We start from the raw sequence: 14,336 nt of genomic DNA, 5'->3' as shown, positions 1-14,336 counted from the left end.
TCCAGTGAGAATCTAATGCCACCGCTGATCTAACAGGAGGTGGAGCTCAGGCAGTAATGCTTGCTGGCCCGCCACTCACATTCTGCTGTGTGTCCCGGTTTCTTAACAGGGCGTGGACTGGTACAAGTCCACAGCCTGGGAGTTGTGGACCCCTGATAAATAGTTATCCTCATTTGATGTATGGGAAAACAAAGGTGGAGAGAACTTGCTCCCCTTCTCAAAGGTCAAAAACCCAATAAGCTAAGCAGAAGAGATTCAAATCCACAAAACCTGGCATCAGAGCCAGGAAAATTTTTAGTAAATTATTTTGTATCTGCAAGAGCAAGAAACATAGATGTTTTACACAAAGTTGTTCATTAAGCAGGTATGTTTTTCTCTCCAAGAAAAACTTTCAGCCAGAGCAACTCTTTCTTTAAATACTGTAAATTGCTCAGGAATGGTGGCTTATGCCTACAATCCCAGTACTTTGGGAGACCGAGGAAGGAGGATCCCTTGAGGCCACAGAGCGAGACTGCTCTATATTAAAAAAAAAAAAAAATGAATAAGAAATACTTTAAATGCTTCTGAGAGAAGTTTTTACTTTTCTAAGAGAAATTGAAGATCTAACATTTTATATTTTTTCAAAGCTTGATTGGTCTTTATAGTGTAACGAGAATGTTTCTAAAAATTCTGTTATGTGTAAAGAACAATTTTTAATTAAAATAACTATTTAGGCCAGGTGTGGTGGCTCATGTCTGTGATTCCAGCATTTTGGGAGGCCGAGGCGGGCAGATCACCTGAGCTCTGGAGTTTGAGACCAGCCTGACCAATATGGTGACACCCTGCCTCTACTAAAAATATGAAAATTATGGGGGTGTGGTGGCAGGTGCCTGTAATCCCAGCTACTCGGGAGGCTGAGGCAGGAGAATTGTTTGAACCTGGGAGGCAGAGGTTGCAGTGAGCTGAGATCATGCCACTGCATTCCAGCCTGGGCAACAGAGCAAGACTCCATCTCAAAAAAAAAAAACAAAAAACAAAAAACTATTTAAAATTTTTTGAGTTAAAAAGTTGATTAGCATTATCTTAGTTTATTTTTCTCATTAATGTGTCCTTTCAATCAATATTGGAAATCAATTGGAAAGGAACTTATTTTAGTTCCTTTAAGGCTTTGTAGAGTGAAATTCTTGAAATCATTACATATTCCCTCTGTCCAGTAATAGGCAACGTGCATTATCTGATTAGTCAGTACAAAATCCTTTCTATGTGTTTGGCAAAACAAAGTTCACAAATAAACAGTTGTAAGAGATCGGTTGTTTAGAAATTATGTTTGTCATCTTACAAACATTCCCAATGTCACCCAATGTCACCAGAAGCTTCTTAGTTGCTGCTATGGTTAGAATGTGTCCCTCCAAAATTCAGATGTTGAAATGTAATGGCCAATTTGATGGTATTAACAGGGGCCTGCCTTTAAGAGGTAATCAAGTCATAAAGCCTCTTCCACTTGTGAATGAGATTAAAGCCCTTATGAAGGAGGCTTCTGAGCCAGGCACGGTGGCTCACACCTTAATTTCAGCTCCCCCAGAGGCTGAGGTGAGAGGATTGCTTGAGCCCAAGAGTTCAAGGCTGCAGTGAGTTATGATCATGACACGGACTTTCAGCTCTGGGCAACAGAGCAAGACCCCATCTCTATTAAAAATAAAAAGTAAAAGAATAGAAGTGGCTTCTCACAGTGTTCATCCCTCTTGCTCTTCTTTCTGCAAGGTGAGGACACAGCGTTCCTCTCCTCTCAAAGATGCTCTTCAAGGAACTGTCTTGAAAGCAGAGATCAGACCCTCATCAGACAGCAAACATGCTGTCACCTAGATCCTGGACTTTCCAGCCTTCAGAACTGTGAGAAATAAATTTCTATTCCTTATAAATTATTCAATCTGTGGTATTTTGTTATAGCAGCACAGATGGACCAAGACAGTTGCCCACATCCACAATGATATTGAGCTTATCGAAATTTGAGTATGATGGTTCTCATTTATATAGTCTATAAATTAGTTTTCAAACACTGAAGTAATTTAACTCATTTAAAGTATAATAACATTGACTTGATTTAATACAATTAACCACTGTTCTTCTCTATTTTTTTTTCATAAGAGTGCCTTAACTCACTGTATGACTTGTTTAGGAATGCCAAGATTTCTGATTTACATGCCCTGTTTGTAATCAAAGCTCCTAGGAGCCTCAGTATAAAGTCTTTTTGCATTTTATCTTACTCTGTGTTTAAATATAACACTATTAGTTAAAGATTTTTTGCTTTTTGCCTCTCATTTGAACAAAATATCGCATTTTACATCATACTTAGTCATATTTATTCTTTTCCGAAAATACAGTAGTCCCCCCTTATCCATGAGGGATATGTATCAAGACCCCCAGTTGATATCCAAAACCATAGGTAACACCAAATTTTGTATAAACTATGCTTTTCTATCTGATAACTGAGATGACTCCTAAGTGGCTATTGGGCAAGTAGCACATGCTGCGTAGACATGCTGGACAAAGGGATGATTCATATCCTGGGCAGGACTGAGCAGGTAGGTGTGAGATTTTATCAAGCTACTCAGAGTGGTACATAATTTAAAACTTATCAATTGTTTATTTCTGAAATTTTCCATTTAATATTTTCAGACTGCCAATGACTGTGGGTAACTGAAACTACAGAGAACACAAGCATGAGTAAGGGAGCATTACTGTAACATGGTTTTTGTTCTGTTAATTAAAGTTTAAACAGTTCATAGTGGCTCTATTTCATAAACAATCCATGGTAACCCAAGAGTATGTTAAAAGCATCAATTGCAAACATAGCTATTAGATTACAATGTTTAAAAAATAAATCAATTTTTAAAATATTAAACAACAGGCCCCTAAAATATTTTATGTTATTTTCTTTGGGTTTAAAAGGTAATGACCTTTATTTTGCTAAAGGAAATTTAAATAATAAGAAAAAAATAAAATTTAAATAGCAGAAATTGTTCCACTGACAGTTTTTTGCATTCAACTACAATACAAATGTGAGAAAGTATATCATTCATCACTTCCAAGCAATCTGTCATACACTGTGGATCTGTCGCTAAATTAAATTCAAATGGTCAAATGGGAACATAAAGCTATAATTTTTAAAGAAAAACTAGCAACTGTTATTTTTTAAAATCATGAACTAAAGGAATTTTCTTTGTTAGTAATACCTTAGTTTTATTGTCCTCCAGCAGCCCTTTACTCAACTAATTCAATATATTATAGTGAGAAAATATTAAGCATATAAAAAGCTATGTATCCACCATCTGGGTTTGTCAAATACTGTTACTTAAGTCATATTTGTTTTACATACTTTCTTTTATTGATTAAGAAATAAAACTTAAAATAAAGCTGAACACCGAAGCCATGTAGTTCTCTACGATTTTATTTACTTCCTACCTTCCTCAGATGCAGCTAATATACTGAGCTTCGATTTTAGCTTAACTTACGTGTTATATATGTCTACTCATTTTATTTCAATTGCTACATAAACAGAACTTATTACAATTTTCAACTTCTATTTACATTCACTACTTAATTTCTAACCTTTTAATAAATATGCATTCCCATAATTTCTGCAATAAATCTTGGAAGCGTTTGACCATTCATTAATCTTTTGAAAGAACAAAATTACTGATTTGTTAAAATGCACCACTGAGTACTTTTTTTTCCTACATCAATGATTTCTACTCTTACTTTAATTATATCTTTTTCTCTTTTTTTCTGCTGTTATTTTTAAAACATTTTGAATGAGACATAGTTAATAAATTTTATCCTAGTTGGGAAACATTTAATAAATTAATTTTTATTACTAAATGTGTCAGAAAAACTTTTAAATATGTATTAAAATATGAAGTAGGTAGAGATGTCTTATTTCATACAATCCTAAAGAATTTCATGTGAACACAAACTAAAATGTAGGTCATAGTTCCTGAAATTATGTCTTGTCTAATATAATCATATAATGATACATTTCTGAATTTTAAATTTGGAGGATGATTTTTAAAAACTAACTTTAAGCTATTAGAAATATTAGGAATTGGAAAAACCAAGAAAATAAAGTTCACCAAAAATATAGAAATAGATATAGATATAGAACAGCTTTTCTGATTGCTTATTTTTAAATAGTTAATAATATAGATCATGATTTCATTTTTTGGGTGGATGTCATGTAAGTATGGTACCCGCTACCCCCGAAGCAGGTTGCTAACACTAAATATAGTGTGCATAAAATTAGATATCCTACATAGGAGGCAAGTTATTTCCTCAAATTTTTTTCTCATTAATATTATGGTTTTAGTACTAGGACAAGGGCATCTTTTTTAACAGATGAATATGAATTCCAGAAATTACTCTTATGGGGAGTGGATACACTAATACAGCAAATTACAATTTAGTTGAAGCAGATAAAATGCTAATGCCAAATCTCAGTGAAATAATCTAGGTTTCATTTGAAATGGCAATCATTAAAAAGTCAGGAAACAACAGGTGCTGGAGAGGATGTGGAGAAATAGGAACACTTTTACACTGTTGGTGGGACTGTAAACTAGTTCAGCCCTTGTAGAAGTCAGTGTGGCGATTCCTCAGGGATCTAGAACTAGAAATACCATTTGACCCAGCCATCCCATTACTGGGTATATACCCAAAGGACTATAAATCATGCTGCTATAAAGACACATGCACACGTATGTTTATTGCGGCACTATTCACAATAGCAAAGACTTGGAACCAAGCCAAATGTCCAACAATGATAGACTGGATTAAGAAAATGTGGCATATATACACCATGGAATACTATGCAGCCATAAAAAATGACGAGTTCATGTCCTTTGTAGGGACATGGATGAAATTGGAAATCATCATTCTCAGTAAACTATCGCAAGGACAAAAAACCAAACACCGCATGTTCTCACTCATAGATGGGAATTGAACAATGAGAACACATGGACACGGGAAGGGGAACATCACACTCTGGGGACTGTTGTGGGGTGGGGGAGGGGGGGAGGGATAGCATTAGGAGATATACCTAATGCTAAGTGACGAGTTAATGGGTGCAGCACACCAGCATGGCACATGTATACGTATGTAACTAACCTGCACATTGTGCACATGTACCCTAAAACTTAAAGTATAATAAAAAAAAAAAAAGAAAAGACCTCCTTTTGAATATGTAATGTCTCTTGGATGTTGAAGTAAATACCTTACCAAGGTTACTCTAATTTTCTAAATAACTTTCCTAATAAATGTCTTTATTCTTCCACAAAAATACTTTCTGTGGCTCATATATGTAAACTTTATCTTACACTAAAAGAAGCACCAAAATGAAGATTAGCAACTTTGAAGTGTCAACTAGAATTGATTAGAATATTCAAAGCACTAGAGCATTGTGTTCTATGATTTTAAATTGACCAATGTATGGTATTTCTAAAACAAATGAACAAATAGCAACAACAGCAGACAGATGCTCCATCTACATTAAACTCTCCTACTGTACTCATGAATCTTAGAGCCAAGTGGCTGAGCTCATGAGCTCTGGAACAAACAAAACTGGGGCTAAATATTATATTGGGATGTTAAAATAGGATTTATCTGTTAAAAATGGTGATAACAAAGTAACACTTGGATTTGTTAGGAGAAGAAAAAAAAGAGCACATCATAATGGTGCCTATTTTGATCATATCCGACATGCAAGTAAATAACTATACTTTGTGATGAAAGGTATGACTGCTTTAAAAGAGGTACATTTGTATTAGATTGTGGAGTGAAAATGTATTTGAGAGGAAAGTAATGTTTACGGTAAAGATGAAGTTTGAAGAACAAATAGAAGTTGTTTGAAAATGTCGCAGAACGAGGATACAGCATGAGCAAAAAAACAGGCAGGATAGTTAAAACAATGTTCAGTAATAGGAAGAACATTTTAGTTTATAAAAACTGAAGGAAATGTAGACTTGGCAGAAGAAGGTGAAGAGAGAGGGGACAAGATCACGGACTGCTTAGAGAGGATTTGAAGAAATAATTACCAATACATCCCAAATTTGATTAAAAATCAATCTACATATACAAGAAATTCAGTGAATTATAAGTAAGAAAAACTCAAAAAGCCACATTTAGACACATCATATACAAACTGTCAAAGGCAAAGACAAAAAGAGAAGATAGAAAGCAGCAAGAGAAAAATGACTCATTGGGTATAAGGTATCTTCAATAAGATTAACAGCTGACTTCTAATCCAAAAGGACAGAGTTCAGGAGGCAGTAGCATATTCAAAGTGTAAGAAGAAAATAAAGTCAACCAAAAAGTTTATATTCAGAAAATCAATTTTTCAAAAATGAAAGGGAAAATAAAACATTCTCAGATAAACAAAAACTTAGTGATTTCATTTCTGGCATATCTGTACTACAGAAAATACCAAAGAAAAAAACCTTAGGCTGTAATGAAAAGACAATAGATAAAAACATTACTTCACAGGAAGAAATAAAAGGACTATTATGAAAGATTACTACATAGGTGCTATGAATTACATGTTTGTGTACACTCTGCTCCAAATTTCTATGTTGAAACCATACTCTCATGGAATGGTATTTGGAGGTGGGCCCTTTGGGAGGTAATAAAATTGTGAGGGTGGGGCCCTCAGGATGGTATTAGTACCTGTGATCATTAATTTTGGCTGTCAACTTGACTGGATTAAAGTATACACAAATAGCTGGTAAAACATTAATTATTCTTAATGCTTCAGTAGGCATTAAGCCTGTCTCTCCTCTGCTGAAAAGGAAACTCAGATGGTTTGGCATTTGATTGGAATGATTGGGCTTCTCCAGGTGTATCTATGAGGGTATTTCTGGAGTAGATTGGCCTTTGAGTTGGTAGGTTGAGTGGTGAAGATCTGCCTTCTATGTGGGTAGAAACTATCCAATTGGCTGGGGGCAAGCTTGGAACGAAAAAGCAGAAGGTAAATTTTTCTCCCTCTTCTGGAAATGGGACACCCTTCTCCTGTCTCTGGATGTCAGAACTCCAGATTCTCCAGCCTTTGGACTCTGAAACTTGAACCAGCAATTGAGTTACTCCATTGGCTTCCCTGGTTCTGACGCTTTCAGACTTAGGCTGAGCCACAATGCTTACTTCTCTGGTTCTCTAGCTTGCAGCTTATCATGGAACTTCTCAATCTCCATAATTGAGTGAGAGAATTGCTCTAATAAATCCCTGCTCATCTCTCTCTCTTTCTCTCTCACTTTCCCTCTCTCTTATTAGTTCCATCTATCTGCAGAATTATTATAACAATACTCTTATGAAGAGATAAGAGAGCTTGCTTCCTCTCTCTCTGCCCTGTACCATGTGAGGGTACAATGAGAAGATGGTAATCTTAAAACCAGGGAAAGTGTCCTTACCAGACACCAGATCTGCCAGTACTTTGATCTTGGACTTTCCAGACTCCAGAACTATGCAAAAAAATATGTGTGCTCTTTAGGCCACTCAGTCTATGTATTTTTGTTATAGAAGCCTGAATTGACTAAGGCAATAGGTAAATATAAAAATTATTATTAATGTATTTTTGTAATTTTTTTCTTCTCCTATCTGATTTAAAAGGCATTGAATAAAGCTATAATTATAAAACTGTGTTTTTCAGCTTATAATGAATAAAGATACAATTTGGGATTAAATAATAGCATAAAGCAGGAGTACATAGAACAAAGCTCTTTTATAGCAAATTTTTGTATAATATTGACTTTAGTTGATATTAATGTGAACTAGATTGTTTTAAGTTAATTGTAATTTCTACTACAACCCTTAGGAAAAAATATATATATATTTGTGTGTGTGTATAAACAATAAATGTAATAAATAGTACACTTGAAAATATGTATATGTTACCCAAGAAAAAATAGTAGTGGAAGAACAGAAGAACAAAGAAGCAAAAGACATGTTAAAAATAAATAATGTACAAATTCTATCTTACCAGTAATTACATTAAAAGTCAATTAAGTAATTAAGTAAAACTCCAATGAAAAGGAAGACATTGGAAGAATGGATTTTATAAAAATGATCCAATGATATTTTGTCCACAAGATTCAAAGACACAATAGGTTGACAGTAAAAAGACAAAAATGAGATATACTATACAAACAGTAACTAGGAGCTGTTATCACTATTTTAAAAAATAGATTGTAAAACAAAAATTGATATAAAAGCAAAAAATATATATATTTTATAATGAAAAAAGGGTCAATTATTCAGGAATACATAACAAGTATAAACACATGTGAACCCCAGGAAAAAGTCTCAAAGTACACACAGCAAAAACTAAGAAAACTGAAGGACTAATTGACAATTCAGTGATAAATATTGAAGATTTCAACATTGCACTTTCAACAATGAATAGAACAATTAGGCGGGAGATCATGAAGAAAACAGAAGACTTAAACAGCACTAGAAATCATGTATAACCATAATCTATAGAATATGCAATCATAGCAGAATATATTAAGACATTCTTGTCAGGTACTCATGAGTTCCTTGATAAACCATATGCTAGTCTATAAAACATGCCGTGATAAATTTAAAAGGTATTAAATTGTTCATCATCTCTTCTTGAAACACAATAAAATTAAAAACAAAAATCAATAACTGAAGAATAATTACAAAATTGAAACATGTATGAAAATTAAAGAACACACTTCTAAATAACCAATGGGTAAAAATAAATAAACAAAAAAAAACAACAAAACAAAACACACACACACACACGAAAAATTACAACATAATTGAAATGAATGAAAGTAAAAACCCAACACAACAAACCTTAGCCAGTCACAGTGGCCCATGCCTATAATTTCAGTTACTCAGAGGCTGAAACAGAAGGAACAATTGAGCCCAACGGTTCAAGGTCAGTCCGGGAAACATAATAAGGCCCTGTCTCTAATAAAAGGAACAAACAAACCTTTTGGGATGCAGCTAAAGCATTCTTTAAAGGGAAATTTATGTCTGTAAATGCCAGTATAAAACAAGAAGAATTTCAAATCAATAACCTAACCTTCCATCTAAAGAAACTAGGAAAAGTAAAAATGCAAATAACACAAAGCAACGAGAAAGAAGGTAATAATAGCATTAAGGGTGGAAATTAATGAATAGATAGTAGAAAAAAAAATAAAGAAAACCAACAAAACCAAAAGTTTAACAAAATTGCCAGACTTTTAGCTAGATGAAACAAGATGAAGTGAGAGAAAATGTAAATTACAAATCAGGAATGGAAAAAGCAACATTGTTATTGGCCTTAGGGAAATTTAAAAAAAATTAAGAGGGAATACTATGAACTACGGTGCTCCTGCAAATTAGATAAGCTAGATTAAAAGGACAAATTTTTAGACACAACACAAACTACCAAAGCTAACTCAAGAATAAATTAAAAATCTGGAAAGATCTATAACAAGTAAAGAGATTGAAACAGTAATTAGGAAAACTACCCACAAAGAAAAGTTTGGGCCCTACTTCACTTCACCTGCTTCACTGATGAACTCTATCAAACATTTAATTAATACCAGTTTTTTTTTTCTTTGAGATAGAGTCTCACTCTGTCGCCCAGGCTGGAGTGCATTGGTGCTATCTTGGCTCACTGCAAGCTCCGCCTCCTGGGTTCACGCCATTCTCCTGCCTCAGCCTCCCAAGTAGCTAGGACTACAGGTGCCCGCCACCACGCCCGGCTAATTTTTTGTATTTTTAGTAGAGACGGGGTTTCACAGTGTTAGCCAGGATGGTCTCAATCTCCTGACCTCGTGATCCGCCCGCCTCAGCCTCCCAAAGTGCTGGGATTACAGGTGTGAGCCCCCACTCCTGGCCAATTAATACCAGTTTTTAACAAATTCTTGCAAAAAGTAGAAGAGGAAGGAACATTTTCAACTTATTCTATGTATTACCTTGATACCAAAACCAGACAACTATCACAAGAAAAGAAAACTATACATTAACATCCCTAATAAATACACAAATAAAAATCCTCAACAAAATACTAACAAACCAAATGCAGACCCATATTAAATGAATTATACTCCATTGCCTAGTGGTTGCTACACTACGAATGCAAGGTTGACATAACATCCAAAAATCAATCAATATAACACATCATATTAATAAAGGACAAAAACCACAGAAGCATTTTCATAGAAGTAGAAAAGTATTTGACAAATCCATCATCCTCACGTGATAAGAGCTTTCAAGAAATAAGAATAGAAGGGAACTCCTGAACCCAATGAAAAGCATCTATGAAATAGAAGAGAACTTCCTAAACTTGATTATCCACAGCTAATATCACACTTAAGCAGGAAAGACTACATGCTTTCCATCTTAGATGAGAAACAGGATAAAGATGTCTGCTCTCACCTTTTTATTCAACATTGTCTTGTAGATTCTAACCAGGACAATTATGCAAGGAAAGGAAGTAAGTATTCAGATTGGAAAGAGGTAAAAGCAGATGGCATGCTCTTGTATATAGAGAATCCCGAGAACTTCATACAAAAATTAGAACTAATAATTCCAACAAGATTGCAAAATTCAAAGTCAATATCCAAAATCAATTGGATGTCTATACATTAGTAATGAAAATCTAAAAATGAAGAAAACAATTTTATTGATAATAGCACAAAAAACAATTACTTATAAATAAATTTAACAAAAGTTCAATAATTTTACACTGAAGACTATAAAATTTTGTTGAAAAAAGTTACAGAAAATCTAAATAAATGAAAGGAACTGGAAGACAATATTGTTAAGATGGCAATACTCTCCAATTTGGTACACAGATTCAATGCAATTTCTACCAAAAAATCAATTACCTTTTTCTAAAAAAATTGACAAACTGATCCTAAAATATATATGAGAATGTAATGGCTTCAGAATAGTCAAAGTAACACTTAAAAAGAATATCAAAGTTGGAAGATTAATACTTCCTGATAATGAGATTTATTACAGAACTATAATAATCAATACAGTGTGTACAACATAAGAACAGACAAAGAAATAGAATTGAGCATCCAGAAATATAGCTTACATTTATGATCGTTTTAGATTTGAATTCCAAAAATATTTAATGGGGAAAAAACAGTCTTTTAAAAATTGTGTGAAAATAGTCTTCACAATTGCCTTTTCAACCCAATTATGGGTTGAAAAGAATAGTCTTTTCAACGTTCTTCAGGCAAAGAATTTATTTGGACCCCCTACTTCACACAATAGGCAAAAATGGACGTAAATTGGATTTAAATCTAAGTGTGAAAGCCACAATTACAAAACTTTTAGAAGAGAGAACACAGGGGAAACTTTGCATAACGTTTTGTTAAGCAGTGGTTTTTTAGACATAACACCAAAAGTATAAGAGACAAAAACATCTAGAAAATTGAACTTTATCAAAATTTTAAAATTAGTGTATCAAAGGACACATAAAGAAATGAAGAAACAATGCACGCAATAGAAGAATATGCTTACAAATTATATATTTGATACATTACTTGTACTCAGAATATATTAAGATTTATTACAACTCAACAATGAAAGAACAAATTAAAAAATAGGCAAAAGGCTGGAGTACATATTTCTCCCAAGAAAGACAAAAGACTGACAAGTACATAAAACGATGATACTCAACATCATTATTCATTAGGTAAATATAAATCAAAACCTCAATGAGATACTACCTCACACCTAATAGAATAACAAAACTTAAAAAAAAAAAAAAAAAGACAATATTGGCTGGGCGTGGTGGCTCACTCTTGTAATCCCAGCACTTTGGGAGGCCAAGGCAGGTGGATCACCTGAAGTTAGGAGCTCAAGACCAGCCTTGCCAAAATGGTGAAACCCCTGTCTCTACTAAAACTCCAAAAATTAGCCAGGCATGGTGATTGGCCTGTAGTCCCAGCTACTTGGGAGGCTGAGGCAGGAGAATTGCTTGAACCCGGGAGGTGGAAGTTGCAGTGAGCCAAGATCGTGCCATTGCACTCCAGCCTGGGCAACAAGAGCGAAACTCCATCTCAAACAAACAAAATATCCAGTGTAGATGAAGACATGGAAAAAAATGAAAATTCTCATAAATTTCTGGTTTTAAAATGAAGCAGCCCATTTTGCAAAGTTGTTTGGCAGGTCCTCAAAATATTACACATTGTTTTTTGTGCTATTATAAATACAATTATTTTCTTCATACCATACACTGCAGCAATTTGACTCCTAAGTACACACTCAAGTGGAATAAAAATATCTGTCTTTATAATCACTGACACATCAATGTTCATATTTGCATTATTGATAATAGTCAAAAAGTGGAAACAATCTAAATGTCCATCAACTGATGAATCAATAAACATAGATGTGATATATCCATATAATATTTCATTATTGTTATAGCTCATAAAAAGGAATTAAATATTGATACATGCTACAAAATGAACAAACCTCAGAATAAGATAACAAAGGAAAAAAGCAAGCCACAGATGACTACATATTTAATTATTCTATTTATATAAAATCTCCAGAACAGGCAAATCCGAAGAGAAAGAAGGTAGATTACTGATTACCAGAAAACTGGGAGTAGGGAGGAATGGGAGTGACTGCTTTTGGGTGTGAGGTTCCTTTTGGGGGTGATGAAAATTTCATAAAATTGGATAGTGATGATGGTTGCACAACTCCATCAATATTCTAAAAACCACTGAATTATACACTTTAATATGGTCAATTTCATGCTAGGTGAATTATATATCAATAAGCCTTTCATTACAAAAAGAAAAAAGGAAATAGCTTTAAAGGAAATAATCATTTGTGTTTCATCCAAAGCACAGGTCTTAACTTCTTTGTCCAAAATTCTGACAGAAAATAACAAATAATAAAAAGTAAGTATAATCTTCACAGGAATTTTTAAAGGTTTATTCCACCTCACTTTATTGTTTTGTTACAATGCCTTCAGCAAATTGCAGGAATTTATAAAGCTTGCCTGATAGAGGGCAGTTGAATAAAATTCACAGTTCAAAGTATGACAGGAGCACAAACTGTTAAAATAACATTCAGATTTATCAGATTATCTCTTTAATTTAACTGTTATAAAAATAAATTTATTTTCACACAAAACAAAATTTATTCTCATTATCATTCTATTGCAAAAAAGGAAAAGGAATAAACAATCTGACAAGCTGAAAATCAGCAAAGCAACTGAAATTACTTTAAGGATAAGATGTTCTAAATGTCTATTGTAATAAACAAAACAAAAAAATTGAATATGACTGTAGTAGAGTGTCTCATCTCTTTCATGGTAAATTATACGGAATATGTTTTCAGATTTCAATTACATTTTTAAAGCTTTAAGGAAAGAGCTCTTCTTTGTTGTTCTGAAATACCATTAAAATAGATTACTTATGTTAATTGATGCATATTAAACAGTGACAATCATTCTTTTTTACCCTACTAAAGTATATATCTTTGTACATTAAAAACAAGGATATATAAACTAGAAGTTAGAGACCAGAGACCCAACTCGGGACCTGACAAGATGGCTGGGCTGCCCCGCAGGATCGTCAAGGAAACCCAGCGTTTGCTGGCAGAACCAGTTCCTGGCATCAAAGCAGAACCATATGAGAGCAACATCCATTATTTTCATGTAGTCATTGCCGGCCCCCGGGATTACCACTTTGCGGGAGGGACTTTTAAACTTGAACTATTTCTTCCAGAAGAATACCCAATGGCAGCCCCTAAAGTGCGTTTCATGACCAAAATTTGTCATTCTAATGTAGACAAGTTGGGGAGAATATGTTTAGATATTTTGAAAGATAAGTGGTCCCCAGCCCTGCAGATCCATACAGTTCTGCTATGGATCCAGGCCTTGTTAAGTGCTCCAAATCCAGATGATCCATTAGCAAATGATGTAGAGGAGCAGTGGAAAGACCATCGAAGCCCAAGCCATAGAAACAGCTAGAGCAGGGACTAGGCTATATGCCATGAATAATATTTAAATTGATCCGATCATCAAGTACGCATCACTTCTCCTGTTCTGCCAAGACTTCTTTCTTTTGGTTTACATTTAATGGACACAGTCTTAGAAACATTACAGAATAAAAGCCCAGACTTCTTCAGTCCTTTGGTGATTAAATGCACATTAGCAAATCTATGTTTTCTTCTGATTCACTGTTGTAAAGTATGAGCAGAGGCTAGAAGTATCGTCTGGACTGTTGGGAAACATTTAAAAGCAGTGGCCCCTCTCTGCTTTTATTCATTTCCCCAATCCTGGTTTAAGTGTAAAGCACTGTGAATGAAGGTAGTTGTCAGGTTAG

The 14,336-nt window shown here is 34.1% G+C and overlaps 1 protein-coding gene across 1 annotated transcript; it reads left to right on the top strand.

Moving 5' to 3' along the window:
• Window positions 1–13,558: 13,558 nt before the first annotated feature.
• Window positions 13,559–14,056, top strand: LOC129034656 (ubiquitin-conjugating enzyme E2 N-like). Its single transcript, XM_054484102.2, has one exon. It carries the CDS (start codon window positions 13,559–13,561, stop codon window positions 13,979–13,981), a length of 423 nt encoding a protein of 140 aa, XP_054340077.1. The 3' UTR covers window positions 13,982–14,056.
• Window positions 14,057–14,336: the final 280 nt, after the last annotated feature.

The sequence above is a fragment of the Pongo pygmaeus genome, chromosome 3 (assembly GCF_028885625.2).
Source record: "Pongo pygmaeus isolate AG05252 chromosome 3, NHGRI_mPonPyg2-v2.0_pri, whole genome shotgun sequence".
In the NCBI taxonomy this organism is placed as follows: domain Eukaryota; kingdom Metazoa; phylum Chordata; class Mammalia; order Primates; family Hominidae; genus Pongo; species Pongo pygmaeus.
This window is presented reverse-complemented; position numbering and strand designations above follow the sequence as displayed.

Coding starts and splice junctions, on each gene's coding strand:
- LOC129034656 (XM_054484102.2), top strand. CDS start 13,559: ATGGCTGGGCTGCCCCGCAGGATCGTCAAGGAAACCCAGCGTTTGCTG.